Raw genomic sequence first — 27985 nt, forward strand, 5'->3', positions numbered from 1 at the left:
TATTTTTTAAAAAAGAAGAAGAGCCGAAACTGGTTTGGCTCAGTGGATAGAACGTTGGCCTGCGGACTGAAAGGTCCCAGGTTCGATTCCGGTCAAGGGCATGTACCTTGGTTGTGGGCACATCCCCGGTGGGGAGTGTGCAAGAGGCAGCTGATCGATGTTTCTAACTCTCTATCCCTCTCTCTTCCTCTCTGTAAGAAATCAATAAAATATATATTTTAAAAAAAAAGAAGAAGAAAAGAAATAGAGATACTGTCCTGTAGCGGTGTGCTCATTCTGACTCAGCAAATCTAGGGAGACCGCATACAGGAAGTGGCACTTGAAACATGTTGTGAAGGATGAGTACGCTTCAAATAAGAGTTCTATGCAGCCGAAACCAGTTTGGCTCAGTGGATAGAGCGTCGGCCTGCGGACTGAAGGGTCCCAGGTTCGATTCCGGTCAAGGGCATGGACAGTGGTTGCGGGCACATCCCCAGTAGGGGAGTGTGCAGGAGGCAGCTGGTCGATGTTTCTCTCTCATCGATGTTTCTAGCTCTCTATCCCTCTCCTTCCTTCTCTGTAAAAAATCAATAAAACATATTTTAAAAAAAAGAGTTCTATGCGCACTTCAAAATTATTATTGTCCCATAGTTCTATGTCGTTATGATTCAAGCTCTGACAAATTAAAAGAATCATTCCACTTCCATTTCTTTCCCACAAACATTGACTGAACATCGGCAATGTGCCCAGCACAGTGCTCAGGCCTAGGGAGCATAGCAATGCAGAGGCTTCATTCCCGATCCTAAGGCGCTGAGCAGTGTGGTCAAGCAGACCAACATAGCACCAGGTCATGCTGACACAGTATAATTATCAAAGTTCAAAATTACAAGCAGCATGCAGGACGAGCAGGGTCATGTGTGCTCCAACGAGTCCCTTGAGTTGTCTAAGTGCCTGGCTCCTGGCCAGGACCAGGGAACACGACCAGCTTCTCCAAGGCCACTGCCTGACATTCGGATGAAACAACAGCCCTGTGGGGAAGGGAAGAGGGGCGGCCAGGGGCAGAGCGGGTGGTAGCAGGGGCGTTGCCACAGTCGTGGTTTTGCCATAGCAGAAAACATTGAGGCAACACAGCCCTGTGGTCAGGTCTTGGGTTACTTCCTCCTTTGTATTCTTGCACAGCGTTCCTCAGAGCCAGTGTACCAGGCTGAGGGTAAACACCCTTTGATTTTCATCATTTCTTTCCTTTTTTTTTTTTTTTTTTTTGTAACAATAGGTCTCATGAAGATCATAGGGGACTATACATTTGAAAGGAATAAAGACATTAACTTGCTTCTGGCTACTATTTTTTAATAGCAACCTAAAACAAGAAAGCATATTGGAGCCAGGGATTTGGAATAGGACCAGGGGTTGTAAATAAGACCTGACACTATTCCCAGTGTTCCTGGGATAGACACTTCTCTGATTCTCCTTTCCTCGCAGGTGAGTGAGAATTTCACACACCATCCCCAGCACCTGGGTAAACAGCCCCTCTGGCACCTCCCAAACTGAGAGAGAGCAATGGGTGCTATTTTTTAAAAAAGATTTTTTAAATTGATTTTTAGAGAGAAAGGATGGGCGGGAGGGAGATGGAGAAGGAGAGAAAGAGAGAGAGAGAGAGAGAGAGATAGGCAAGAGAGAAATATCTATTGGCTGCCTCCTGCACACCCCCAATTGGGAATCATGCCCAAAACCCGGGCATGTGCCTTGACCTAGAAGAGTATGGACAACGTTTTGGTGCACAGAACACCCAACCGAGCCACACCAGCCAGGGTGGTAGATGGGAATTTTAAATCTACAGAGTTGTTTTTAGAATTAAATTAGATAGAACAAGCTTTACATGTTTTGTAAAATTATAATTGACATGCAAATGCCAGGTACTTCCCAACATTCCTTTCTCACCTTTCACAGGGACCCGACCCATGCATCTAGCCATTGTTGCCTCTGAGGTCAGACCCAGTTCCTCTCTTTATTGATTCCACAAAGACAGACATTTTCTGAGGACTTACTTTGTGTCAAGCCTTGCTTGCTTCTGAGGATTAAAGAGATGAGTAAGGCACTGTACTTGTCATCAAGAATTTAACTCCTATTAAGACTTTATTATAGGGTTCTCACTAGCTAATCAATCTCTCTCAAGCTAATCAATCCTCCTCCTCTGCCCAACCCATCATTTCTCAGTCTGTCCCTCTCCATCCATTTATCGTTCCCTCTCTGCCAAAAAAAAAAAAAAACCAGCAACACATTATTCCCACTGCAATTCAAATATGAACCCTGAGCAAACAAGAAGGATATAATCTAAAGTGTTTTTGAGAGACAGGAATTCTGGTAACAAGAAATACTGTATAAATCCTAAACAGACACATTAGCAACAAAGGAAGTTTGAGATCATCAATGATAAGAAAATCAAACTTAAAGTCAAATAATAAAAGTACTGCAATGAATCTAAGTGGAAATTGCAGATTCTAAAAATCAAAAGGAAACCATTAGAGATGTCATCCTTCTTTCATTCTCTGGACAGGAGATGCTCTGGTACTATTACAAGGAAACTAAAGTGTGCCAGTTTCAATAAATCCATATCTATCCTGGCTTGCCATTTCTCTGATTTCTTTGTCTTTTCTCAGTATACAACTCAAAACTAAAATGTTATGTTCTCCAAGTACTTATACATAAATCACCACCCCTACCCTGCCATCACCTACAGGCAAAATAGCCCCCGGTATCATTCTGATCTTACAATCCGATCACAGCTCATATTGCCAACATAATGTAGTTCTCATAAAACCAAAAAGTTTGAAAATTCTTCAAAAGCTGTGCCAATGAATTACTCATATCACACATGACAAATACCCAAGAAATGGGTAGTGAAGGTGCCAGAGACATAAGTATGTTTCCAAAAAATGTAGGTGTGAATATTGGCACAGGTAGCTGATTGGAATCAAATAGATAAGAAGTTGTTGACTGGTTTAGAACAGCCAGAGACATGCCAGTTTGGTATCAAAGAAATTAGGGCAATTCAAGGCTTTAAAGATCTCTTCACTTTCTGATTTCAAGGAACAGAGAGTAGACAGAGGAGTGTGGGCATCGGCAAAGTGGAGCGTCTTGAAGAAGTCAGAAAGGGGTTTCCCCTACACGAGAAGACAGCAGCCGAGGCTGGAAGGAGAAATAAAAGAAGGGGAGGAACAGAAAGAGGAGGAGAAGGAGGAGAACTATGAATCACAAGAAAAGGGGACCCCAGCCTCCCAGAACATCTGTAGAGTAGAATGGCTATCTGGTAAACCTAGGCCAATGAGACTAGACACAGTCTTGAATAAATGTGCCTGTATTCTAAGGATGGCACTAACACAGCAGACACACACTGACCAAGTGGCCCAGAATAATAGATGGCTCCGAAGGTAACATGTGTTAGGACTATGTGTTATTAGTTATCTATTGTTGTATAAAAAGTTACCCCAAAACTTGGGGTCTTAAAACACCACTGATGATCGAACAGTGTCAGTGGGGCAGAAATCTGGGCAACACTAAACGGGCTGCTCAGCTTTCGTGTGTTTCACAGGCTGTGATCAAAGTGGTAGCTGGGGCGGGTAGCTGCATTCCTGCTCATTTTCTTTTGTTGTTGATACTCACCTGAGGATATATTTTTCTTTCTTTTTTTAAATGTATTTTATTGATTTCAGAGAGGAAGGAAGAGGGAGAGAGAGATAGAAATATCAATGATGAGAATCATTGATCGGCTGCCTCCTTGCACACCCCTACTGGGGACCGAGCCCGAAACCCAGGCATGTGCCCTTGACTGGAATCAAACCCGGGACCCTTCAGTCCCCAGGTCGATGCTCTATCCACTGAGCCAAACCAGCCAGGGCAGGATATATTTTTCCATTGACTTTTAGGGAGAGTGGAAGAGAGAGAGAAACATCAATGTGATAGAAACACATCGATTGTTTGCCTCCTGCATGAGCCCCAACCAGGGCCTGGGCCTGGGAGGAGCCTGCAACCAAGGCCCTTTAGTCCGCAGGCCGACGCTCTATCCACTGAGCCAAACCGACTAGGGCTGCATTCCTGGCTATTAAGCTGAGGGCCTCAGGGCCTTATAGGCATTTGAGACAACCATCAGGCTTTTGCCATGCAGGCTTCTCCAACATGGCAGCTTGCGTCATCAGAGTGTGCCAACCAAGAAGGTAACAGAGGTCTAGCAAGACAGAGCCGCAGTCCTTTGTAGCCTCATCATGGTAAGTTACAACCCACTACTTTTGCCTCATTCTATTCAGGAGAAGTTAGCTTCAGCCCACCTTCACGAGGGAGGGGAGATTATTCAAGGATCCTTGAAGGCCATCTTTGAAAGCTGCCTGCCACAGGCTAGCAGGCTCTCCTAACAAGATCCTGCCTGTAGCATCACCTTAGGGGGAAAGGGAACCCAAGAAAAAAAAATGAGATGAACGTTTCTGCCAGGCTGACCCACTGGGGCCTCCAAAGTGGGTTTACAGGAAATGAATAAGGAACCCACCTTGCACATCTGAGCCGAGGACTCACTTATTTCTCCCATCCAAGTACCAACCAGGCCCGACCCTGCTTAGCTTCTGAGATCAGACGAGATCGGATGCGTTCAGGGTGGTATGGCCGTAGACTGGACTCACTTATTTCTCGTTCCTTTTCTCTCCTTTCATTCTCCAAGCCATCCTTTGAAATATACACCCTTACATGTATCACGGAGAAAACTGCAGCTCAAACAGGCTAGGTCACAAATCTGTGGAGGACAGAGTTTGCATCGCAGTCTATGCAGCTCCAAAACCCACACTTTTTCCATGACGCCATGCGCCTCACTGTTGCTGGAATGTATGTTTTTCTTGGATCCCTTGCAACAGCAGAGATCTGCAGGGACCCACCAAGATCAAGTTCTTTGAGCTCCACTACAATGTAAATACAGAATGCAAACTAAGATATAGAGTGTGAACTGCCACCCATAGATAGTTTCCTGTAAAGCCCGCTGTTTGCTGGATCAACCCAGTCCCAGTGCTGACATTCCCCCAGATCGAGCTCCTGGTAGTCAATAGCATTCTGGATGTCATAGCATCAGTGCATTATCACCAATAAACCTTATTGATTGGAACAGAGCACTGGTATGCAACGATCCATACTGAAAATGGCCAGAAGACGAGCAGCAGGAAGTGTGGCTTGTCTGAGTGTTTCTTATGCTCACGCAGCTGGGGGTGCCCAGTGAGCTCAGAAAAGCGTCTCCCTGGCGGTCTGCTGTATCCACATCCCCCGTGGCTGGCCCAGGAGACAATCTTGAGTCTCCACCATGCTCCCCGGTGAGACTGTCACTCAGCCCAACAGGAAGTGTGACCTCATCCTGCCGCCCAGCCCTGGTTTCGCAGGCTGCTTTTGAACGAAAACAAGAACGGTTCGAAGGCAGACTTTCCCAAGAACTACATGCCCTTCTAGTTCTAGGAAACAGCCAAAGGAACTAGCAGCAGCCGAGGACGAAATTCTGCCAACACCTGCCCCTGCCCCTGCACCGTGAGGGCCTCGCTGAGAAGGAGGGGGAAGGTGGGACTTCCCTCCCTCAAGCGACCTCTGCGTCTGTTGACAGTCCTGCGTTGGTGGCAGCTGAAGAGCCGCTACGTCCTGGATTTCTCCGCTGATCGTCCGGCTCGGGAGGCTTCGGCTTTCAGTAACTATTTTATGTATTATCTGTCAATCGGAAGGAAAGACGGGAGCTCCCTTTTGGAAAGGACGTGTGTGGGCAAATGACTTTCCCAAACAGATCTGTTGCTTTGAGGGAACTGGTAGACAGGATCTGTTTCTGGAAAAGTTTGAGAGCTGTTCACTGGCGTCTTCTTCCCAGCCACTAACGCTCACTTCACTGTTCACGGGCTGCTGTCCTCGCCGCCGCGGGTACTCGCAGGCTACGGCCGCAGGACCCTGCTGTCACTGCAGGACCCGTGAGCTCCGAATTGAACTGAGTGCTCGGGGGAAGCTAACACAGGGCCATTGGGGCTGGACATGCTCATACGATAGTGATCAAAAGTCAAAGGACCAGTGGCATGCTATTCCGTTACCGTGAGACACAATTATCTATATTCCAAGCAAGTGAGCTCTCTGAATGTGTGCTTTGATTTCAAAATCGTGCAAGGAGTGCCAGGCAGTCCTCCTGACTTACCTGAAGGGCTGGATAAGCCAGGGTCAATGTTTTCAAACAGGTTTTGCATATGATTTCCTGGAAGAATCCATCTGGAGCTACAGAATTATCCTGGGTCGATGCTGCGGGTCACAGCAGCAAAAACAACGCATGGCTAAGTTATCACATTTTTTAAATGTGAACAGAGGTGGTGGATCAGAAAAGCATCCAGTCCTACCTTAGAAAGCTGTTAGGACAGCGATGCCTACACGGTTTAATAGTTAACAGAAGGCAGATCTGCGTGGTGAGTCGGTAAATGATCATCGTTCCCATGCTGGGCGCACTTGGGGATGTGTTTAAGTTGTAAATGCGAATGTACAGAGTATGTTCTCGAGAACCGCGTTTTGAAATCTGCCCGGTGCTGGACTATTTTTAGTGCAGTTCTGCTTACGAAGCTCAGGAATGTCCAGGCTGATAGCAAGTGGGAAAGACCACTGGCCTTTTCTGCGACTCCTGTCAGTGGGCCAGGGTGTTGGGTGAGGGGCAGACACCAGTCCCACGCACTATTTGAAACTTGATAACGAGATGGATGTTTTTTGGATGATGACAGTATAAATGAGTTTATTTAGAGGGCCCGAGGACCAATCTTTTTTTGTTGTTGTTGTTCAGATTTCAAAAAATGTATTGTTGATACTATTACAGATGTCCTCCCATGTTCTTAATCAAAGAACTCATTTTTATTGTTTTTATTTTGCTGACAAGTCAACCTTTGCAAGTCTAGCTTTCCCAAATAAAATGTTGATCTTATTTACAGAAAAAACACACAGCAAAAACAACATTTAGATGCGCTGAGCAAGACAATGGAGAAAGTAGAACAGGGATAACCCCAGGGGTCCTTCAATCCGGTCCCCTGCCTCCCACCCAGTATCTCTGCCTTATTTCAGCATACAAATCCGACCAGTGCAATTAGTAGATGCCATCTGTTTTGGCATCACTTTTCTATTTTTAATATATAGTCCACCTTTTTTTTTTTAATGTCTTTTGCAGAAAATCTGTGAAGTCTGAACAAGCAGCCTTCCCAAGATGTACCGAATATCTCCACTGATGTCAACACCGGTGGCAAGTCAATGTGGGCGGATTGCGATACGCAATTATCTTCTGAATGATTAGACTTCTTTGAGCAATTTCCTTGCTTTGATTTTGCTGATACTCGTGCCATTAACCATCTGTCGGGAGCCTGTGCTTCTGAAATGCCAGTGTTCACTTTGGCAATGAGTTTGACTTCGTCTCTTTCCTTGAGAGGAACGTGATATTTTCTCCTTTTAGTAGAAAAAAAAAAAAAGTCACCATTTTTTTTTAGATGCCGATGCATAGTTGTGAAAGGAGATTGTTTATCTGCTACTATTAAGATGCAAAACTGTTTGTCTATTTAAAAAAAAAAAAACACACACTGAATGATTTTGACAGCTACTTGCAGAAAATAAGGGCGTAACTTGTTAAAACGGTAGTGGTTTCCAGTTCCTTCCTCTGGTTATTTTCTCCCCCAAACCCGGCTTCCAACCCTCCCTCACACACCTACTATTTTCTCTCTTTTTAGTTTTATTAACTTTATGGGGGTGATGTTGGTTAATGGGATCGTGTAGGTTTCAAGTGTAGATTTCTGTGATGCATGATCTGTATATGGCACTGTGTGCCCACCCCCCACAAAATCAAACCTTCTTCCGTCACCCTATCTTAGTCCCCCTCCACTCCCCATCTCCCCACCCGCGTCCCTCTGGCTGCCACCACGCTGCTGCCTGTGCCCATGAGTTTCAGTTTGAATATATCCCACATACGAGTGAAATCATAGGATTCTTCGCTTTTTCTGGCTGACTTCTTTCACGTAGCATAATATCCTCAAGGTCCATCCATGTTGTCACAAATGGCAGTATTTTGTCTTGTGGTGGAGCAGTATCGCGAGTGTCTATGTCCCGCATCTTCCTTTCATAAATCAGTCAGCCCAGCCAAACGTCGCAATTCCTCTCGCTGCGTAGCTATTAATGGTCAGTAATGGGATCAAGTTGCACTGAGCCTGTCGAGTAGAAGTACTCCCAGCATTTCTGTAGAATGCAAAAGTCTGCGTTCAGAACATCAATGAACGACAACTTTCCCCAATGGAAATCCATCGCCCCACTTTTGCTTAACCTGGAACGAATGGATAGATGCCTTTGCTTCTTCATTAAGAATACTTCCTACATTAGAAGATCTTTTATATGAAACCAAACTTTATTTTTCCTCCACAAATGCCTTTTGCTCATTATTGTACAATGCAAGTGCCTTAAAGTGCGCTGTTGAGAGCGCTTCAGAGCAGAGGCCCGATCCCTCAGAAATACTGAGTCGCTAAAACAACCAGCGCATGGGGCAGTTGGTTTCTGTTTTCTCCAGCTCAGCACAAGATGCTGTCCCCCTGCTTTTCTTGGGGCAGTTGGATGCTAATGGCATATTGTTGCCTCATCCTGCCCTGAGGGGCCTCTAAAGGCATGGTGAGCAGGAGAAGGCACAGGAGACAGAAGCTCCTACCTACACTATTTTAGCTTCCTGTGGGGACCTGGTGACAGGTTGTGTTAGAGCCCTTTTGCTGGATGGCTGCCCCAGCTGGAGTCTCTGCAGAGGCCCGGACATCAGCTATTAGCACCTTCCGATTCGCGCCGCCACTGTTCGCAGCGTGGGTGCTGGTGAGGGTGATAAACATCTACTTCTCTCTCCTTGGCTTGTGCAGGTTCCTCCGGGTCCAAGAGAGAATCTGCTGGAGAGCTGTCTCCCACGTGCATTTTCCCAAGGTATTCCATGGGGCTCTTTACAAGAAAAGTCAATCAAATTCTCCTCCTGGATGCACTATTTTGTTGTGTTCCTGGTTTAAAAACATTCATTTTTGGTATCGTCCAGTTGGGTATGGGTATATATCTTTTGTCTTGTGCACATACAAAACGAAGACTTGCCTTGTTCGTTTACGTTATTCTTTAGATTCCACATAGAAGTGAAATCATGGTATTTGTCTTTTTTTCGGACCGACTTGTTTCACTTAGCGTAGTACTTTCCAGGTCCATCCATGCTGTCGTAAATGGTAAGATTCCATACCTTTTTGGTGGCCAAGTAACTTTCCATTGCATATGTCCTTCCTCCCTGTTTAGCTTTGCCTGTGATTTCCTGGCTGGTGACAGTTCCTTTGGCTGCTGCTCCCTGGATCCCCTGACAGGCTCCTACCTTCCCTGTCGCCGAAGTCCCAGGCTCCTCACCAATGGCTACTACATTTGGACAGAGGACAGTTTCCTCTGCGACAGAGATGGCAACATCACACTGAGCCCATCCCAGACCAGTGTGATGTACAAAGAGAACTCAGTTAGGTAAGTAGGAAATATTACTTGGAAAAATCCAAAGTCCCATCCAGCCATCAATTATTCACTCATTTGTTCATTCATCCGCCCACTCAACGTTCACCTATGAGGAGCCCATTCCTGCTCCAGGCTGTGGAAGCACAGAGGCTAACAAGGGGCAGGTAGAGCAGACATGGAAATAACAGAAGCGGTGATCTGATGCAGGCGCTGAGGTAGAAGTCTAAATGGGGAGGGATGAGGGGAACAGGAAGAAGGCAGATTTTAGCTGGGGTGGGGGGCAGGTTAAAACACTTTTCCTAGAGATGGTGATGACTGATGAGAGTCTTGAGAGATGCAGACGTCAATTAAAATAGAAGCGGGAAAGGAGATTTCCGAAGAGAGTTCTGAGAGACCCCGATGCAAGTAGTTTGGTGGAAATACAGCTCAGGGTCAGAAGGGCTGGTCTGCAAGAGAGAAGACTGGGCACAGAAGCAGGGGCTGCGTGGAGGGGTCGCGTTCCAGACTAAGTAGATGAAGAGGAACCATGGACAGACTGTCAGATTTCTCCAGAGCCAGGTAACACTGGCTACAAGGTAGAGGACGGATTGTTGGGCAGGGACCTTCTTGTGCCTCACCGAACAGGTCAGACCATCCTGACCAGCTCAGAGCTCGCCTCTCTCGCAAACCTCCCTGGACTCCCGATGAGCTGTGGCCCCCTCTGCTCCTACGCCTGGTGCTCTCAGCCAGCACCCCTGGCTCAGCTGTCAGAGCACCCGCCCCTCCGTAACGCAGGAACAGAGCAGAGACGACGGAGCCCGGCTGCCTGGGTCTGCCTCTCAGCTGTGACCTCAGACCAGTTTCCCAACCTTTTTGTGCTTCATTTTCTTGATTTGAAAAATGGGGTCCCCATGGTGCCTCCCTCGCAGGGCCATTCTGAGGACGGTGTGAGTTACTACCCATCAGCCACCAGAGCAGACGCCGGCGCAGAATGAGCTCCGGGAAAGCCTTAGCCACCGCCTCGCTGCTCTTGTCTTCCTCCCACACTAGCTTGTGTGCTGCTGGCACCCGAGGTTGTGTCTTTTATTTTATTTTATTATTTTTTAATCCTCACCCGAGGATATTTTTCCATTGATTTTTAAGGAGCGTGGAAGAGAGAGGGAAAGACAGAGAGAGAAACATTGATGTGAGAGAAACACATCGATTGGTTGCCTCCTGCACGGGACCCGACCAGGGCCCGGAGCTGGGGAGGAGCCTGCAACTGAGGTACATGCCTTTGACCGGAATCGAACCCGGGACCCTTTAGTCCGCAAGCCGACGCTCTATCCACTGAGCCAAACCTGCTAGGGCCCAAGGTTTTGTCTCTCATCTTGGCTTCCTTGACTTTGATCCAAGCACCTGGCACACCCGGGAACGGAAGGAACTGCTGTGGAACTAAACAAGGGAACAAGTAAAACGAGCGAGCTTCGTGGACCTGGATGCGAGGGAGGGGCTCTGTTCCTCAATGCACTCCCACCAAACCCTCTGTCTTGAACCTGGGGGTGACCGCTCTTCGTTACCCACCATGCTGCGTTCCTCTCTCCCCAGGGTATTTAGGAAGAAAAAGAGAGCCCGCCGCTCCTTCTCTTCTCTCCTCCGCCTCGGGGCCCCTAGATCCTGGCTGCAGGGAAGCATCTTCGGGGATGCCGACTCGTCCCCGGGCGAGGCCATCTGGCTGGAGGGAGCCAGCAGGCTGGACGCGCACCCTTGCAGCGACAGTGGTGAGTCTGCCCCTCCTTTCCCTAGTGAGACAGTTCCCAGCGGGCGCCACGACGCCTGGTCCTGGACCAGTGTCAGCTCCGGAGACCACAGTCGTTTCAGCAGAGGATGGGCCACATTAAAAAAATTCACCTGCAGCTCTCTCCACACTACTCATGTGACCCAAATACATGTGTGTCCATGTCCTGCAAGATAGCCTAGAATTTATGTGCATAAATTAGCAAGCTGATTAAACCTGGAAAATACATGCACATCTCCAAGGTGTCCTTTCTGCACGGATGTGGGTGGAGGGAGAATGCTGGAGTCGGAGTTCAGGGCCTTGTGTGGGTACATTGTGATAGTTACTTAACTTGGCCAACTCTCAGTTTTTTTCATTTTTAAACAAGATATGTATGGATAGTGTGATAATAATATATTTACATATTATAATCCATATCAGCATATTCCTATTGAAATGTGTATGTATATATTAGATATACCATATGCATGTATTATGTAATGCACATTATATAATACTAGAGGCCCAGTGCACAAAATTCGTGCACAGGTCGGGGGGGGGGGTCCCCTCAGCCCCGCCTGTACTCTCTCCATTCCAGGACCCCTTGGGGGATGTCCAACTGCTGGTTGGATTGGGCCTAAACCGGGAGTCAGACATCCCTCTCACAATGCGGAACCACTGGCTCCTAACCGCTCACCTGCCTGCCTGCCTGATCGCCTCTAACCACTCTGCCTGCCGGCCTGGTCGCCCCTAACTGCCTTACCCTGCTAGCCCTGTTGCCCCTAACTGCCCTCCCCTGCTGGCCTGGTCGCCCCTAACCGCCTCTGCCTCGGCCCCCCGCCACCATGGCTTTGTCTGGAAGGATGTCCGGAAGGATGTCCGGAAGATGTCTGGTCTAATTAGCATATTACCCTTTTATTAGTATAAATTATTATAGGTAAATATGTATGTATAATATGTACATATATGCATATAAAACATAGTAATGGAAACTCAAAGCATATTTTAATATTCAAAGGAACAATAAAGATAGGCATAGTTCAATGCTTGATACTCAGGAATTTGTCGTTATAATTACTTTTACTAGTAGGAAGGAAACAATGGGTATTTATTGGGACAGTTAGAGGAGAATACCAAATGCCTAGGGGTAAGCAGGCTCTGGGATATGGCAAAAACCAGGAATCTGGTGCTTGGAGGACTAGAGTTTGGGAATCACTGTTCCGAAGGCAGTGTTTCCCAGATTTGGGAATTCACATCTAGTTTTCCCATGGTTGCCTCTTCAAAATATGTCCAAACAATTTTAAAGCAATTGGACCACAGCGGCGCTGCACATGCTTGAGATACCTTGTTAAAAATTCCCAAGGTTTCCAAATGTCTTCTAAATGCAGCGAATCAAACCGCCCCCTCCAAAGTCGGTGATTCGTCAGTCGGGGTCCACACAGGGCTTGCAGATCTCTCAGCTCAGCTGTCAACTGTGATCAGCTCTCCCCAGTCTTCTTGTTCTCCGCACTTACCCAAGGCCCCGTGACTTTGATCAGCAATTTCTTTTTCTCTGGAAATGTGGCCTAGTTAGAAAGACTCAAGAATTCAAAATTAGGTTGTTTTGCTGTTTTCTCTCTGGGCAATGGATGCAATCAAAACTCACTTCCCCTCATTTTCTCTTGCTTCATTTTTCAGGCTGAAAGAATTTTTCTTTTTTTTTTGGTCGTTGCCTATTTTGGTGATCCTCGGTTCACCCCTTTCACAGCTGTGTTGAGACCCCTCCCCTCATTAGTTGCAATTCATTCTTCAGGCAGCTCCCTGGGCCCCAGGTCTGCGGTGGGGGATGCATTCCTGGAGGAGGCCCCTGAGTCACACTGAAATGGGTCGAGGACTCACTCACGCAGGAAGGACGGGTGGGGACTCCCCGCTCTCTGTCTGCCAGTCCTGAGACAGAAAGGCAAGTTGGCCTCAGGCAGGCATCCCAGCTGGAGGTCTGCGGTTTTCTCTGGGCTCATCATTGCCTCTCCCGTGAATATCCTCGCTGGGAGCTTCTGTGTGTGGCTTTGTTTCCTTCTGTAGCCAACAGCAATGCCCACTCTGCAGGCAGAGGGGATGGAAATGTGCTGGGAAGAAGCAGATCCAGCCTTCTAGACAGAAGTAAACGATGCTACACGAGCCCGGGAAACAGGATATCTTCAAATCTAACACCGGAGAGCTAACCGCCTACACGTCTCTGCATTATGACCCTTTCGTTTATTATGAAGGGCGGAGGAAAAATTAAATGTCAGTTGGGGGCAAAACATGTGTTTTCAGCGATGAAAAACCCTTGACCATTTTTTTAATGCTAAGATTTTTTTGTGGCTTCCCTCCTTAATGCCATCTTTTCTTTTAAAAAAATCCTGTGTAGGATTTCCAGAATTCCACGTAGGATACAGTTTTCTATTTCCTCCAGCTCTCAGTGGCAGTGGCACAAGCTCAGCAGGGCAGCCTTGGGCACTGACACAGGACAGGACAGTTTTCTTTGTCGTGGCAGCCTCACCCGCATCTGTCCAGATCTTAATTAGGCGCCACTCCTGACTACATAATCAGCCATGAGAGTTCCCAGCTCCTTCTCACGTCTGCCGTAACTTGACCACTTAGCCTCGTCTTTTCATTAAGCAGCTTTGTTGAGGTCTGAGGGCTATGTGAAGGACTGTACATGTTTAATATATCTAATTCCATGAGTCCAGACATATGCAAACACCCATGGCACCATCCCCATCATCAAGGTGACATCCCACACATCAAGGCGTTTCCTCGCATCCCCCTTGTGGCTTGTTTTGGTTTCTTTGATTTTCGTAGTAAGAACATTCAGTGTAAGAGCTACCCTGCTGACAAGTTTTTCGGAGCCTAAAATACCGTGTTGCTGGCTATAGGCACCATGCCCTATATCAGCAGATCTCTGGGGTCTTCTCAGAGGACAACCCTTGTGGGAAGCCTCAGTCTTTCTCCCCCCCGCCGTTATCTCCTTGGTCACTGGCCCTGCAGACATCCCATCACTCCATCACTTCGGGGCCTGTGGCGTACATTCCAGACTCCTCAGCCGGAGTCCAACCCTGTGACCTGCCCCCAGTCTGCGTTCCCAGCTTCCTGCTCCCCCGGGCTCCCCTCGGTCCCGTGGGCCCTGGTCTCACCACACTGGCCCTGGCGTCCGTCACCAGACCGTCGCGCCCCGGCCTTCGCAGGTCTCTGCGCTGAAGACCCTCCTCTCAACGTCCAAGGATGATGGCAGCTGCAAGTGCCATCTCCGCTAGGGGTCCATGTCCCGTCCGACTCCAGTGGCGTCACTCTTGTCACCATCACTAGCTACAGTGCATCGAGGGTCACCGAACACGCACACGCGCACGCACACACGTGTGCACACACGCATACGGAGCCTCTGCCTTTCCAGGCGGTGATTGTGACTGTGCGCCGACTGATGACTGGGCGTCGGAGCGGCCGGATGCACAGTCCGTGGCGGCCTCCTCCTCCGGCCACGTCACGCCTGAGACTCCCAGAAAAGACCCCCTCCGAGGGACCCTGCAGCCCCGGGGGACGGCTGCTGAGCATCTCCAAGGGGGCATTTTGGATCATTCAAGTGAGTGTTTTCATCTTTGCCACACCCACATAATCCTTCCTCCAGGGCCGAGAGCGGCGTAGGGTAGAGGACTGCCTCACACTGAGGAGGGGCATCGCCCTGCCGGGGGGAAGGGGAGGGGGGACCTGGGGTGCTGCCGGCCCCGTGGGATGCGTTCACAGAGGGGGTGACTGCCTCCGGGTGTCCCAGGGGTCCTCAAACTTTTTAAACAGGGGGCCAGTTCACTGTCCCTCAGACCGCTGGAGGGCCGGACTATAGTTTAAAAAAAAACTATGAACCAATTCCTATGCACACTGCACCTATCTTATTTTGAAGTAAAAAAACAAAACGGCAAAAACACCCGCACGTGGCCCGCGGGCCGTAGTGTGAGGACGCCTGCCTTTCAGGCATCGGTGGGACTGGATCGGCAGTGTTTTATTTGGTTGGTTGGTTGGTTGGTTGGTGTTGTTTTTTTAAATGTGTTTTTATTGATTTCAGAGACGAAGGGAGAGGGAGAGAGATAGAAACATCAGTGATGAGAGAGAATCCCTGATTGGCTGCCTCCTGCATGCCCCACATTGGGGATCGAGCCTGCAACCCGGGCACGTGCCCCTATCAGGAAGCGAACCGTGACCTCCTGGTTCATAGGTCACCGCTCAACCGCTGAGCCACGCCATCCGGGCTTGTTTGCTTTTCAATAACCCTGAAGACATTTGGCAAAATGTTAAGCTTTATTAAATCTGGGCAGTGCATATACAGGTGCCTGTTATTCTAGCTTCATACTCTGCTTTGTATTTGACACATTCCATGTGAGGAAAAAAGAAAAGTGTCCTTTAATGCTATGTCCCTGGCAAGGAAAAGTGCAAAGACGGAAAGCGGTTGGGGTTTCCCGTCGGAGCCAATCCGGAATAAACTCAGCAAGCTCATCCCTTCGTCTGTGCTTTGCTAACATCGTATTGCTCACGTGTGCACGCGGCGCCACATGGGGCCCAGGCATCCGCTTCCCGAGGTCCAACGCCCCGCTCCCCACCTGTCAGCTGGGCCTCAGAGACCAGGTTCTCCCCCTCCCCCCGCCCCCGGCCTCCAAAACTCAACCTTTTCGTCCTAAACGGAGAGCATCGGAGTCCCACCTGACCGTGACGCACAGCACGCGGTGGAGCACTGAGCATCCTGTGTCCTGTTTGCTAACGACCCCAGACCTGGGGCTTGGGAGCACTGGGCACACGGGCTGGGCCTGTTTCTACGTTCCTCTCCTCTTCCCGCGGTAACCCTCCAACGGCTCTGACTGCTTTCAGGTGGCTAAAACGCTGCTCGGGGTTCTGCTTGGTTCAACCCAGGCTTATCCCTGCTGGCCCCCTTGCCGTCTTCCCCACTGTGGCTCAACAGCAACTACTGTGTTGATAGCAAAGGGTTTTGCAAGGCCAGGCAGCTCGTGATCCATGCTCCGTTTTTTGCCCTGTAGAGACGCCCCGTGTGCAAAGTTGCAAATTCCCTTTCCCTTCAGACGAAACATTGTGTTCTGGCTGGATGGGGTTTTTCAGCCTTGGCTCCGGCCCCTCATCGCTGTGTGACCTTGGACACATTTCATCACTCCTCTCGTCTCGGTCTCCTCGTTTTCAGAACGTGGGGCAATGGTTCCTCCTCCTGGGTTTGTCGTGTTGATTGAATGAACCGGTGTACGAGGGCTCTGTGAGTGACACGGCACTCCCCAAATGCAGGCAGCATCAGAGCGCGATTTTCGACATTAGCATACAGTCTACAAACCCTTCCCCCAACATCAACGTGAAAGGAAGGCCCCAAATTCCTTATGGGGCATAATCATTTATTTTTAATGATAGGGGGCGGGGGGGAGAGAATGATTGGCAATTTCTCCCTACAAGAATGGGAACTAGAATTTTTCTAGCATTTGATGATTTTATCTTGTTACTTCTGGCAAGTTGTTTGGGATGACACATCCGAACACTTCCTTCTCGGTGTGTGGAAGAGAAGTTTTACTACGATTCCGCTGTTCCAAGATTGCTTAACCAGCAATGACCTCTAATTCATTCACTTCTGTTTTTCCTCTTAGAAACCAGTTTGTTGGGAGAGATCTCCTTTCAAACAGTTCTGCTTGCTGCGTGCTTGGCCATGTCTGCATGTGCGAGGTAATTCCGATTCTGTCTCCATGCGGTGGTGATTCATAATGAATGAAGCTGTTAACGGATGGGTGATTCACTTGCCTTATTCCACAAAGCATTTCCAGGTAGCTCTGCGGTTGGGATGTCATCGTTTGTCTATCCGTGATAAGTGCTCCCTCCTCTCATCATCTCCCAAAGCATACAAAAGCCAGGGAATCGTGCTAGAAATTGGAGGTTACTATGTATCATCCTTGGTTTAAATCCTCTGTGACTCTTTGTTACAAATTCAGACCAAGTACCTCTGCCTGGAGTTCAAGGGCACTTAAGGTTCCCACCAGGGGACTGGGTGTCCTGCTGGGACTCCACCTTTCGCATTGTATTTTTATGTCCTAGCACCTTGGTGAGCAAACTGCGGCTCGAGAGCCACATGCGGCTCTTTGGCCCCTTGAGTGTGGCTCTTCCACAAAATACCACGGCCTGGACGAGTCTATTTTGAAGACGTGGCGTTAGAAGAAGTTTATGTTTTAAAAGATTGGCTCTCAAAAGAAATTTCAATCGTTGTCCTGTTGCTATTTGGCTCTGCTGACTAATGAGTTTGCCGACCGCTGTCTAGCATAAAGGCTCTGTTCCAGGGATGCCTACGCAGCAGCTCAGAGCACGTAACGCCCTTGCCCGAATAAAGGCAGGTTTCTGTTCTACCCGCTGTCAAGCATGTCCGTCCTGTCCTTTTCTCGCGCGAGTCTCCAGGCCAGTGATCACATCCCTCCTGTGCTGAGCCCACTCGTGCCCCAGTGCCTTTGCACTTGCTGTTTGCTCTGTTGCCTAGTACAGTCTTTTCCCAAAAGCCTCATCACGTATATCTTTCCGGAATCTGCTCCAAATGTCACATCATCACAGAGCCCTCCCCTGACCACTCTCTGTCACCCAGACCCCACGTTACTTTTCTTCAGAGCACTCATTAAATGTGCACGTGGGTAAGTGTTAATGAGCTATTTCTCCCTTCAGGAATGGGAACTCCGCGACTACTGCATCCCCAGCTCCAGGGCTCACCAGCATTTGCTGAATCAGGGAAAGAGGGAGGGAGCTGGGCTCTTTGAAAGTGCTACTTGCCCTCACCTCTTGAGGGTCACATGCCTCGTGTCACGTAGGGGAGTTGTGTTTTTATATACAGCATCCTGGATCCCATCCCCTCAGATCCTAATTTAGAGCTAACGGGAATCAATGTTTTAAAATGAGCTTCCCAGATAATTACGAGGTTTGAGAAGTATTTTTAGATCACAATGGGACCAAGGAACAAAAATGGGGGGGCGGGGAGGCGGGGGCCGGGGGGCGCGGTCCTGTGGTTAAAAATAAACTTGCAAACTCCTGCCTCCTATGTCACACTGGAGGATCATGATGTGCCTTAGCATGCTCGGGCCACGGTGAAATAAGGTAGAGAGGGACGTGTTCGGCTTTCTTTACTAGTAACTTGGCACTTCCTGCTTGATCCTGGAGCCCTTTCCTTTATGTCACGGGACTGTTAACGGAACATTCCTCTTAAGTTAATTTCTATAGATATGCCTCCCCTTAAGAGGGGAGCTTAGCCCTAGCCGGTGTGGCTCAGTGGGTAGAGCGTCGGCCTGCAGACCAAAGGGTCCTGGGTTGGATTCCGGTCAAGGGCACGTACCTTGGTTGCAGGCTCCTCCCTGGCCTGGGCCCTGATCCAGGGTTTACAGGAGGCAACCAATCGATGTGTTTCTCACACATCGATGTTTCTCTCTGTCTTTCCCTCTCTCTTCCACTCTCCCTAAAAATCAATGGAAAAATACCCTCAGGTGAGGATTAACAATATCCTATCTAATAAAAGAGTAATATGCAAATTAATCATCACTGCAACACACAAGATAGCTGCCCCCATGTGGTCAAAGATCCTGCCCCCATTTGGACACAAGATGGCCACCACAAGATGGCCAGCAGGGAGGGCAGTTGGGAGGCACCCGGCCTGCAAGGGAGGGCAGTTGAGAGGGACCAGGCTTGCAAGGGAGGGCAGTTGGAGGTGATCAACCCTGCAGGAGAGGGCAGTTAGGGGTGACCAGGCTGGCAGAGGAGGGAAGTTGAGGGCAAACAGGCTGGCAGGGGAGCAGTTAAGCATCAACCAGGCTGGCAGCGGAGTGGTTAGGGGGTGATCAGGCTGGCAGGCAGAAGCGGTTAGGGGCAATCAGGAAGGCGGGCAGGCAAGCAGTTGGGAGCCAGCAGTCCTGGATTGTGAGAGGGCAGTTGGACATCCCTCCAGGAGTCCCAGATTGGAGAGGATACAGGCTGGGCTGAGGGACAACCCCCCGCCGTGCACGAATTTCGTGCACCGGGCTTCTAGTATATATATAAAAGAGGAGAGCTTAACTCCCCATCCCTTGAGTGTGAGCTGCATTTAGACACTTGCTTCAGGAGGGTTGGGTTTTTTTATATTTTCCTTTCTCCTTTGTATGTATTTGTAATCTCTTTCAATAATTCATAGTTTGAACACAAAAACAAAGAAGATATTATTCTTCAAAAAGAAACCCTCCCCCCCTCCCCCTGCTCCCCCGTGACACAGTCGTTCAGCAGACTGGCAAAACCCCAGATGTTTAACAGGCTTCTGGGGCGGGGCTGGGAAGCAGGAGGCACTCCGATGCTCTCCCTTGCTTTTCTTCTAGAAGTTTCAGGCTTTTGTGGTTTCCATTTCAGTCTATGACTCATTTTGAGTCAAGGAGTGAACATGTGCAGGCTCATTCTTTGCACGTGGATATAACAATTGTTTCAATACCATTGGCTGCTTTTGCAACTCTGTTCAAGATCATTCGGCTCTCTCTGTTTGCGTCTTTTTCTGAGCCGTCTCTCCTCTTCCATTGATCTATGTTTCTTTCCCTTTGTCAATGCAACACTATCTCTATTACTGTAGTTTTTAAAAAAATGTTTTTATTGATTTTAGGAAGAGAGGAAGGAGGAGAAAGAGAAAGAGAGAGAGAGAGAATCATTGATGGATTGCCTCCTGCACGCCTCCTCCTGGGGATCGAGCCTGCAACCTGGGCCTGTGCCCTGAACGGGATTCGAACCGGAGACCTTTTGGTGCATGAGACGATGCCCAACCAACTGGGCCACACTGGCCGGGACTCTGTAGTTTCATAGTAAATGTTGACCCCGTACATCTGTAGTCAGTCTGAAAGGGCCTCTCACGGGTCGGGAACGCACAGTTACTCTGCTGACCCCTGTGTCTTGTTGGTGCAGGTGGCTCCTGGGAGGACTGCTAGCCGGTGTCTGCGCGTGCTCCTTGACCGTCACGATTGCCTGTAAGTCACCGTTTCCCGCATGGCCGCCCTGCTTCCTGTACTCCCTCCCAATGTCGGTCATTCTGATGTATTTTCTCTCTCTCATCCAAGATGTTGTCAAGTCCCTGCTGCTCAGCCTTGCCAGCTACTTCAAAGCCGGGCCCTGCGCTCGGTAAGTGTGGCCTCGTTACCCTCGTCTGCGCCAAGGTGACCCTGAGCCGCAATCCCAGATCCCTCCGGCCTGCGTGATGACGGCGAGGACGTCCGGGAAAGGCCCCTGGCTGCTCGTACCACGAACATCTGGCAGTCTGAGCCTGGCTCGGAAGCCTTACATCAAATAGACCGAGTTCATTTTTAAGGCAGCAGGACTTAGGACATGATATGAGCGTTAATTTTTAAATAGTTCTGAAGGGCTTTAATAGATCCATAGCCCTGCACTTTAAAAATACATCCTATGAAGAAGGCCTTTTTTCTTAGCACTTCCCCAATAGCTGGCGCCCTGCCCGTGAAATGATCCCGGTGACCAACGGAGATGTCCCTGCCCTCCCTCAGGCACGGGACCATCGCCCTGGATGCTGGCTGCAGGCTCAGCATATTCCAAAGGGGGACTGGGGCCCCGGGGGAGAGGCTCGCAGAATGTCAAACAGCCCGTGAAGCCCCATCCCTTGCAAGATGGATTGTGTTAATTACCTTTCCTTCCACATGCAGCAGCCGGAGGCCAACTCCCAGGGCTGCGGGCTGAGGCCCCGCATTCAAATGAGCCCGCAGGCCTTTGCTCTCCCGCGCTGCGCTGCCCTGGGTACGGGATCTCGGTGAATTCTGTGATCACAGTGAGGCGGAGCGGAGATTTATTTCGTTGAGAGCTCCGGCCGATATCGATTTCCTGGCACTTTAAGCGATGCTTCCCCTGAGTCGCCTGGCCTTCCAGGTTTCCGGGTGCAGGCGCTCATATCGCTAAGTTTTGTCTAATCTGATGGTTAGAAAACTGGGTCCTGCGGTTACCGGAGAAGGCCTTGCTCTTCGTCCTGGTAAATGAATGGCATTTGTCTAAAGCTCTTCTAAGGTACCTGTCCCCCTCCCCCACCTCCCCTGGCTGCAGGTGGCTCTCCACCTCATGGGGCATTAGCCACGGGTCTGCTTGTGAGCTGTGAGGTCGGCACAGTAGTCAGGACTGGCCTGGCCGACAGACAATGCCTGCACAGAAGATTCCCACCCGAGGAGTCATTGCGAAACCATAACCCAACTTTCAGAAGTGAAGGCATTCCTGTTTGTCACCCCTTCTCTATGGGTTTTAAGATGAACGTGTACAATGAACTGACTCCCTCTCGAGAGTCGGGGGGTGGGGGTCGCTGGTTTAAAGAGCAGATGCATGCAACCTGATGCCAGGCCCCCCCCCCCCGCCCCCCCCGACTCCAAATGCGTGGGGGGAGGGCCCCACTTCCAGCAGCCTCTCCGGGTCACTCCTTGCACATGGACTGCGAACATGGTAGAAAGATGTTTGTAAGATCCCAGAGCGGCATCACGGAGCCTCCTCGGTCTGTCTTCAGGACTTACGTGCTCTGTGCGGCGCTGGGCGCCCAGTTCTGCCCAGAAGACATCTGTGGTCTCATTACGGTCAGACACTGCCGCCAGGCGCCAGGGTTGCGTGCGGGGCCTTGAGAATGCAGAGTCTAACGCCGGGTGGGGAACCCTTTTCCTGCCCAGGGCCATTTGGCTATTTAGAACATCATTCGGGGGCCATACGAATTCATCGACTTAAACGTTAGCCTGCTGTATTTGCTCAAACATCTCACTAACTCACCCCTCACGCCTTGGCAGGGCCAGACCACATGATTTCACAGGCCTCATACGGCCCGCGGGCCAGCCGTTCCCCATCCCTGGTAGAAGGACGTGGAAAGGGCACGGTGGAGTTGGGATATGGGAAGTGCAAGCACAGAGTTAGCAGGAGGCTATGGGAACCCCAGGAGGGAGGTCCCCCCAGACCAGGAAGGGAGGGGAGTAAGGGCAGGAAGGTTTCCTGGAAGAGCTGGTGTCTGACCTGCAGGCATCAGGGCACCTCCTGCTGTTCTGAGCTAATCTGTTCTCTCCTGAAAGTAATTAGATCAGAACAAGGACGACGATTCCTCCTGAAACACCCTCCTCTCCAGCCTCATTTCTGCAGTGAGGGCCCTTCTTTGGCTATCTGTGTGCACATTTTAACCTGTTCTCTCGCTCCCTCTCCACTGCTACCAATTCCCCGCCCACCAGGTGTCACCCACACACGCGCTTGCCTTTAAGACCTATGAAAACAAGGACTTCCGACTTCACTTCTGCATCCATCTCAACGCCTTGAAAATGGCACCTACGCCATAAATATTCATCACACTGAATGTCTCTGCTGCATCGTTTCTTAAAGTACTTTATCGCTAAGGGCTCTGTGCCGATATGGTATAGATTTTGCAACCCCCTCCCTCACCCAGAAACCTCTCCCAAAACTAATGAGCCAAAGACGTGGTTATTACCATCAGGGGTCAAGAGTGACTCATTAGTCTGTTCCAAGAATCAAGGACGAGGATCTGAGGAGGTGGAGGGCGGGCTGGGAACCCAGTTCTGCAGACATTGATGGAGGAGCCCTCCCACTTTCCCTGCGCTCTCCGTACATCAGATCAGTGCCAATTCTTGAGCACTTTATTCTTCTCAAGTCAAGCCCTTGTCTTACCGTAATGCAATTCTTACTCAACCAGCTTCTTATCTATGTATATAAATGCCTAAGCAACCGTACAACCGAACGACTGAATGACTGGTTAACCAGTCGCTATGACGTGCACTGACCACCAGGGGGCAGACGCTCAATGCAGGAGCTGCCCCCTGGTGATCAGTGTGCTCCCACAGCAGGAGCACCGCTCAGCTGACCAACGGGCACCAGGTGCCGGGCTCACGGCTGGCAAGCGCAGCTGTGGCAGCGCGAGCCTCTGCCACCTCCACGGCAGCGCTACTGAGCAGCGGCGGCGGCTGGTGCAGAGGGGCCAGGGTGCGTGGGAGCAGCGCGGCACCCGGCCCAGGCTCAGACTCCTCCCCAGCCGCCTGCCACTTCGCGCACTACCAGTACTACATCCCCCGAGGAGTCCCGGGTTGCGAGAGGGTGCGGGCCAGGCTGAGGGACCCCACCGGTGCACGAATCTGTGCACCAGGCTTCTAGTTTAAATTTAAAGTCTGAGTTTGGGCCCTGGCCCAGTAGCTCACTTGGTTGGATCATCGTCCCAATATGCCAAGGTTGCGGGTTCAATCTCTGGTCAGGGCACATACAAGAGTCAACCAATGAATGCATAAATAAGTGGAACAACAAATTGATATCTCTCTCTCTCTCTCAAAAGAAATAAAATAAAAAAATAAAGTCTGTGAGTTTGGGGACAATCTACATTGTCCACCATTGGCCAGAGTGTCCCTTTCAAATGAAGGTCATCACAGGTACCCCACCTGCCAGCCTGCCAGTGCTGTGTTCGCATCAGCAGTCTGCATTTTGCCAACTTATGGCTTCAGGGTAGCAAAATGGGTAACCTCTGTTCTCTCTACGCTTACATGCAGGGAGCCATGTTTATACAGTTGGTGAATGAATGAATAAACTTTAGGGAGTGGAAATATGGGAAAACCCCACTTGGTACCCTAGGGCTTTTCCGTTGTGGAAGGGGTGGGGTGAGAAACCAATATGAAATGGTCATCACTGGTCACTAAGTAGCGAGCTGGGATGAGGGGCCGAAACCTCTGGAGCCTGTCAGAGGGAAGAGAGAGAACTGAGAAGTGCTAAGGAAAAAAAAAAAAGTTGCTGGATGTTGAAGCTCTGCTTTCCTAGTTATCATTCAAGCTAGTGTGCACGTGCGTGCGCAGTGATTAGACACCGCGCTTCCTGTGTGTGTGGATGAATTATGCATTTCCTGTCTCCTTTCTCAGACGTAGGTTTGCCAAAATCTGACGACCATTCAGGCGTGCCTGTGATGAATGTCTTCAATCTGAATATCCGGAAATTGTCCCATTTGCAGTCTGCTTGGAATCAACTGCTTTACTGGAAGGGAGTGAGCGACTGGACACTCGGGAAAAACCATTTTCATTGGGTTATGTGTGTGTGTTTTTTAAAAAAAAACCCTGTTTTGCCCTCGTGAAATTGTACTGTGTTTGTGAAAACAATATTAATTCATCTTTCCGTCGCAAATACTAGCCGTGGGAAAGGGAAGCACTGGGAAAGGTGGCAGAGGAGAGGCCACCCGGGTAAATATTGTCCTGTTATTCCCTGAGGCCGTGGTGCTCACACGTGAATTATCAACAGGGGATTCTACGGGGAGCTTGTGACAATGCAGATTCCCGGGCCTGCCCACACGGGCCCGCCCTCCGCTCAGCTGCCTTAGTTGAATAGTGAAAGCAAGTTTACAGAACCAACACCAACATGGACGTAATTAAGTGCAGTTTATACTTAAAATCTAACGTAGAAAACGTCAGCATTTTTCTTAAAGGAGTGGCTCAGGATTGGGGGGTGACCGTGGATGATGGTTGACGGAAAAGGGGCAGGACAGAGCCATTTTTTTGGAAGGTACATTCTTCTTTTAACTTTTATTTTTAATGGAATTTATTGGGGTGACACTGGTTGATAAGATTATATAGGTTTTAGGTGTGCAATTCTATAATACATCATCTGTATATAGTACTGTGTGTTCGCCACCCCAAGGTCAGGTTGGAAGGTATATTCTTATTTTGAACCATTTTTTTTTTTTTTTACCAAGTTTTCACCCTTCTTGGGGTTCCTGAGAACCTTTCACTAAAATTGCTCTTACAATAAAAACACAGAAAAACTGCTTTAGGGCAAAACAAAGGCCAAACCCCAGAGTGCTGGGAAAGATGGAAAGATGGTGCCGTTGCGAAACCAATGAGGGTTGCCGACGCGCCTCTCCACCCCGCCTGCTTGGGGCATGTTCCCAAATGTGTCAGGCAGTTCACTTGTGTTCTATATGGAATTCTCTGTCTAGAAACTTATGTGGAGAAATTTGTCTTTGCTTAAAATGGTAATGTCAAAATATCACTGTTATGTCATTTGTATTTAGTGCATTTGGGGTTGAAAAATCCTATATAATAAAGAGGTAATATGCAAATTGACCCTTGCGTCAAAAGATGGCTGCCCCAATATCATCACAAGATGGCCGCCCCATTCATCACAAGACGGCTGCCCCCACATCATCACAAGATGGCCACCACAAGATGGCCGCCCCCACGTCATCACAAGATGGCCAGCAGGGTAGGGCAGTTGGGGGTGACCAGGCCTGCAGGGGAGGGCAGTTGGGGGTGATTGGGCTGGCAGGGGAGCAGTTAGTTAGGTGTCAATCAGGCCAGCAGTGGAGGGGTTAGGGGGTGATCAGGCTGGCAGGCAGAGTGGTTAGGGGCAATCAGGCAGCCAGGCAGGCAAGTGGTTAGGAGCCAGCAGTCCCGGATTGTGAGGGGTATCCCAGATTGGAGAGGGTGCAGGCTGGGCTGAGGGACGCCCCCCCCCACGCCCCCAGTGCACGAATTTCGTGCACCGGGCCTCTAGTATACTAATAATAAATGGAGTCATCAGCAAGATTGAGCAATATGAGCAATCATGAAGGAAAGAGGTTCATTGAACACTGTATGAGTTTCTCATATCTGCTGTAACAAATGGCCACAAGCCAGTGGCTTACGCACCACCAGTCATGGATTCATCGTTTCACATTTCTGGACATCAGAAGCTAAGATCAAGGCCTCAGCAACATTCTTTTCCTTCTGGAGGCTTCAGGGAGGCAGACCCCTCTCGCCGTGTCCGCTGGTACCTCCTGTCTTTGGTCATGCCCTTCCCTGATGGCAATGCCCTCCCCTGCCTGTCCCTCATCCTTCTAGAGTCCCCTCAGCTCTCACTGCCACTGGAGTCCCCCAGGGTCATTCAGAGACTCCCTTTCCTCCCTGCTCCTGTGCCCTGGGTCACAACTCCTTTAGGACATTTCAAAGAGACTGTAATTCTTTTCAAAAATATATATATTTTTTTATTGATTTCAGAGAGGAGGGGAGAAGGAGAGAGAGATAGAAACATCAATGATGGGAGAGAATCACGGATTGGCTGCCTCCTGCACGCCCCACACTGGGGATCAAGCCCGCAACCCAGGCATGTGTCCTGACGGGGAATTGAACCATGATCTCCTGGTTCATAGGTCAATGCTCAACCACTGAGCCACGTCGGCCGAGTGAGACTGTAATTCTTATTTGTTTTTCCAGATGGCAACCTCCTTGACTCCTCCCTCCTCCCCACTCCCCCACAACTTTACACAGGGCTACATACCACACACTGTCTGGTCCAGTTCAGGACCTGTGCTGGTGGAGGCTTCTATAGCGGTAACCAGGTCCTGGGTAGAGCTGCTATTTTGGTGAAGCACCTACTACGTGTCAGATGCTTTATCTGCCCTATCCATAATCCACACCACAGCCCTGCCAATGATTTCTTCTTGTCTTAGCTGCCCCTACAGGCGAAACCAGATGATAATGCCGGATGTGGGGCAGGCAGCCCTCCTGCACCCTGTAACCACGCCATTGGCCCTACAGGTCTCCAAGCCCACCTGCTCACCTGCCTCAGGCAGGGAGTGACTGTCCCTTCCCTCACCCGCCAGGAGTGAGGCTCAGTCACCTGACCCACGTACCTGCGGGGGCTGGGAGAGGCAGGGAAGCGGGTGGGTCTCCCTGAGCTCCAGCAGCCTCTGCCACGCCCTCGCCTTAAAGATGAAGAAGGCGCATCTCAGAGAGAACGCGTCGCTTGCACACGCCCCTGTCGTCAAGGCTCCTGTGCCGTTTCCTGCACCCTCGCCCCAGCCCACAACGCTTCCCCAAGTAAAATCCATTGTGGTGACTTCAAAAGCAACTCAGATCCAGAATAATCCGCCTGTGCGACAGGGGATGCCAGTCGCCTCCCCCCCTCGAAAAGGAATCCCGCCATTGCTCACACAATACAGCAGAGCAGACACCTGCCAGCTTGGCACGCTTGGCATCCGTGCCACAGATCCCTACCAGGCCTTGATGAAGGTCTGATCATGTATTTTTTAAAAATCTAGCCCGCTGCGATGGCTGTATCCCCTCCATCTGTCCCATGCTGGGCAACATCGGCTCCAGCTGCAAGCTACGCCTGCGAGCGCGCCAGCCGGTGCCTTGGGGGTGTGGGCAGGTTAGCCAGTAGATGCCCATCTCTGGCCACCGCCTGCAAAAATCTCCGGGTCCTTCTGTAGCCATCACAGAAATAAAAGCGAAGGGAAGGAAACGCAGGGTGGGGTGGGTGGAAACAAAGATTTATTTTCAATGAAAAAAAGTCATTTTGTAGTCTGGCTGTGAGTGATCTGCTGGGAGGCTGAGAGCCGAAACTCAGTGCCAGCGGCTCCATCTTTTTCTCCCTTTTTCTTTCTTTCTTTTTTAGTAAAAGGAAAAATTTAGGACCACACTCCAGAGCCTTCTACCTTCCTCATCTTCCTGGATGTTTTCCCAGGTGGTCACATCCTTTGAACGCTAGCACAACAGTGGCCGGGGGCTGTGTCTCTAAGCCTCAACTTCCTCATCCATAAAATGGGAGCATCCTTATGGGTATTAAATGAGTCCACGCAGCAAACTACTGAGAGCTTAGCGCAGTGCTAGACTGGGGTGAGCTCTTCCAAGGGGGGAGCTGCCATATTGCCGTTGTTAGTAGTAGCGGTGGTGGTGTTGATGACATTGGTGGTAGTGAAAGCTGTTTTCCTGGTTTCTGGGACCATGTGGATTT

At 49.7% G+C, this 27985-nt stretch overlaps 1 protein-coding gene across 4 annotated transcripts; it reads left to right on the forward strand.

The window, feature by feature from the left end:
- The first annotated feature begins 5383 nt into the window (after positions 1–5383).
- Positions 5384–25325, forward strand: TMEM71 (transmembrane protein 71). Of its 4 annotated transcripts, none has more exons than XM_054708351.1 (10): positions 5384–5683; positions 7178–7259; positions 8889–8949; positions 9301–9513; positions 11068–11240; positions 14649–14834; positions 16882–16957; positions 20174–20235; positions 20326–20386; positions 24142–25325. In XM_054708351.1, exons 2-10 carry the CDS (start codon positions 7214–7216, stop codon positions 24161–24163), a joined length of 900 nt encoding a protein of 299 aa, XP_054564326.1. In that variant the 5' UTR covers positions 5384–5683; positions 7178–7213; the 3' UTR covers positions 24164–25325. The 4 variants fall into 4 exon arrangements, with proteins under 4 accessions (XP_054564326.1, XP_054564328.1, XP_054564329.1 ...); XM_054708353.1 differs by having other exon boundaries at positions 24148–25325; XM_054708352.1 differs by lacking the exon at positions 5384–5683 and adding an exon at positions 6375–6434.
- The last annotated feature ends 2660 nt before the right edge of the window (positions 25326–27985 follow it).

Source organism: Eptesicus fuscus, chromosome 19 (genome assembly GCF_027574615.1).
Source record: "Eptesicus fuscus isolate TK198812 chromosome 19, DD_ASM_mEF_20220401, whole genome shotgun sequence".
Taxonomy (NCBI): domain Eukaryota; kingdom Metazoa; phylum Chordata; class Mammalia; order Chiroptera; family Vespertilionidae; genus Eptesicus; species Eptesicus fuscus.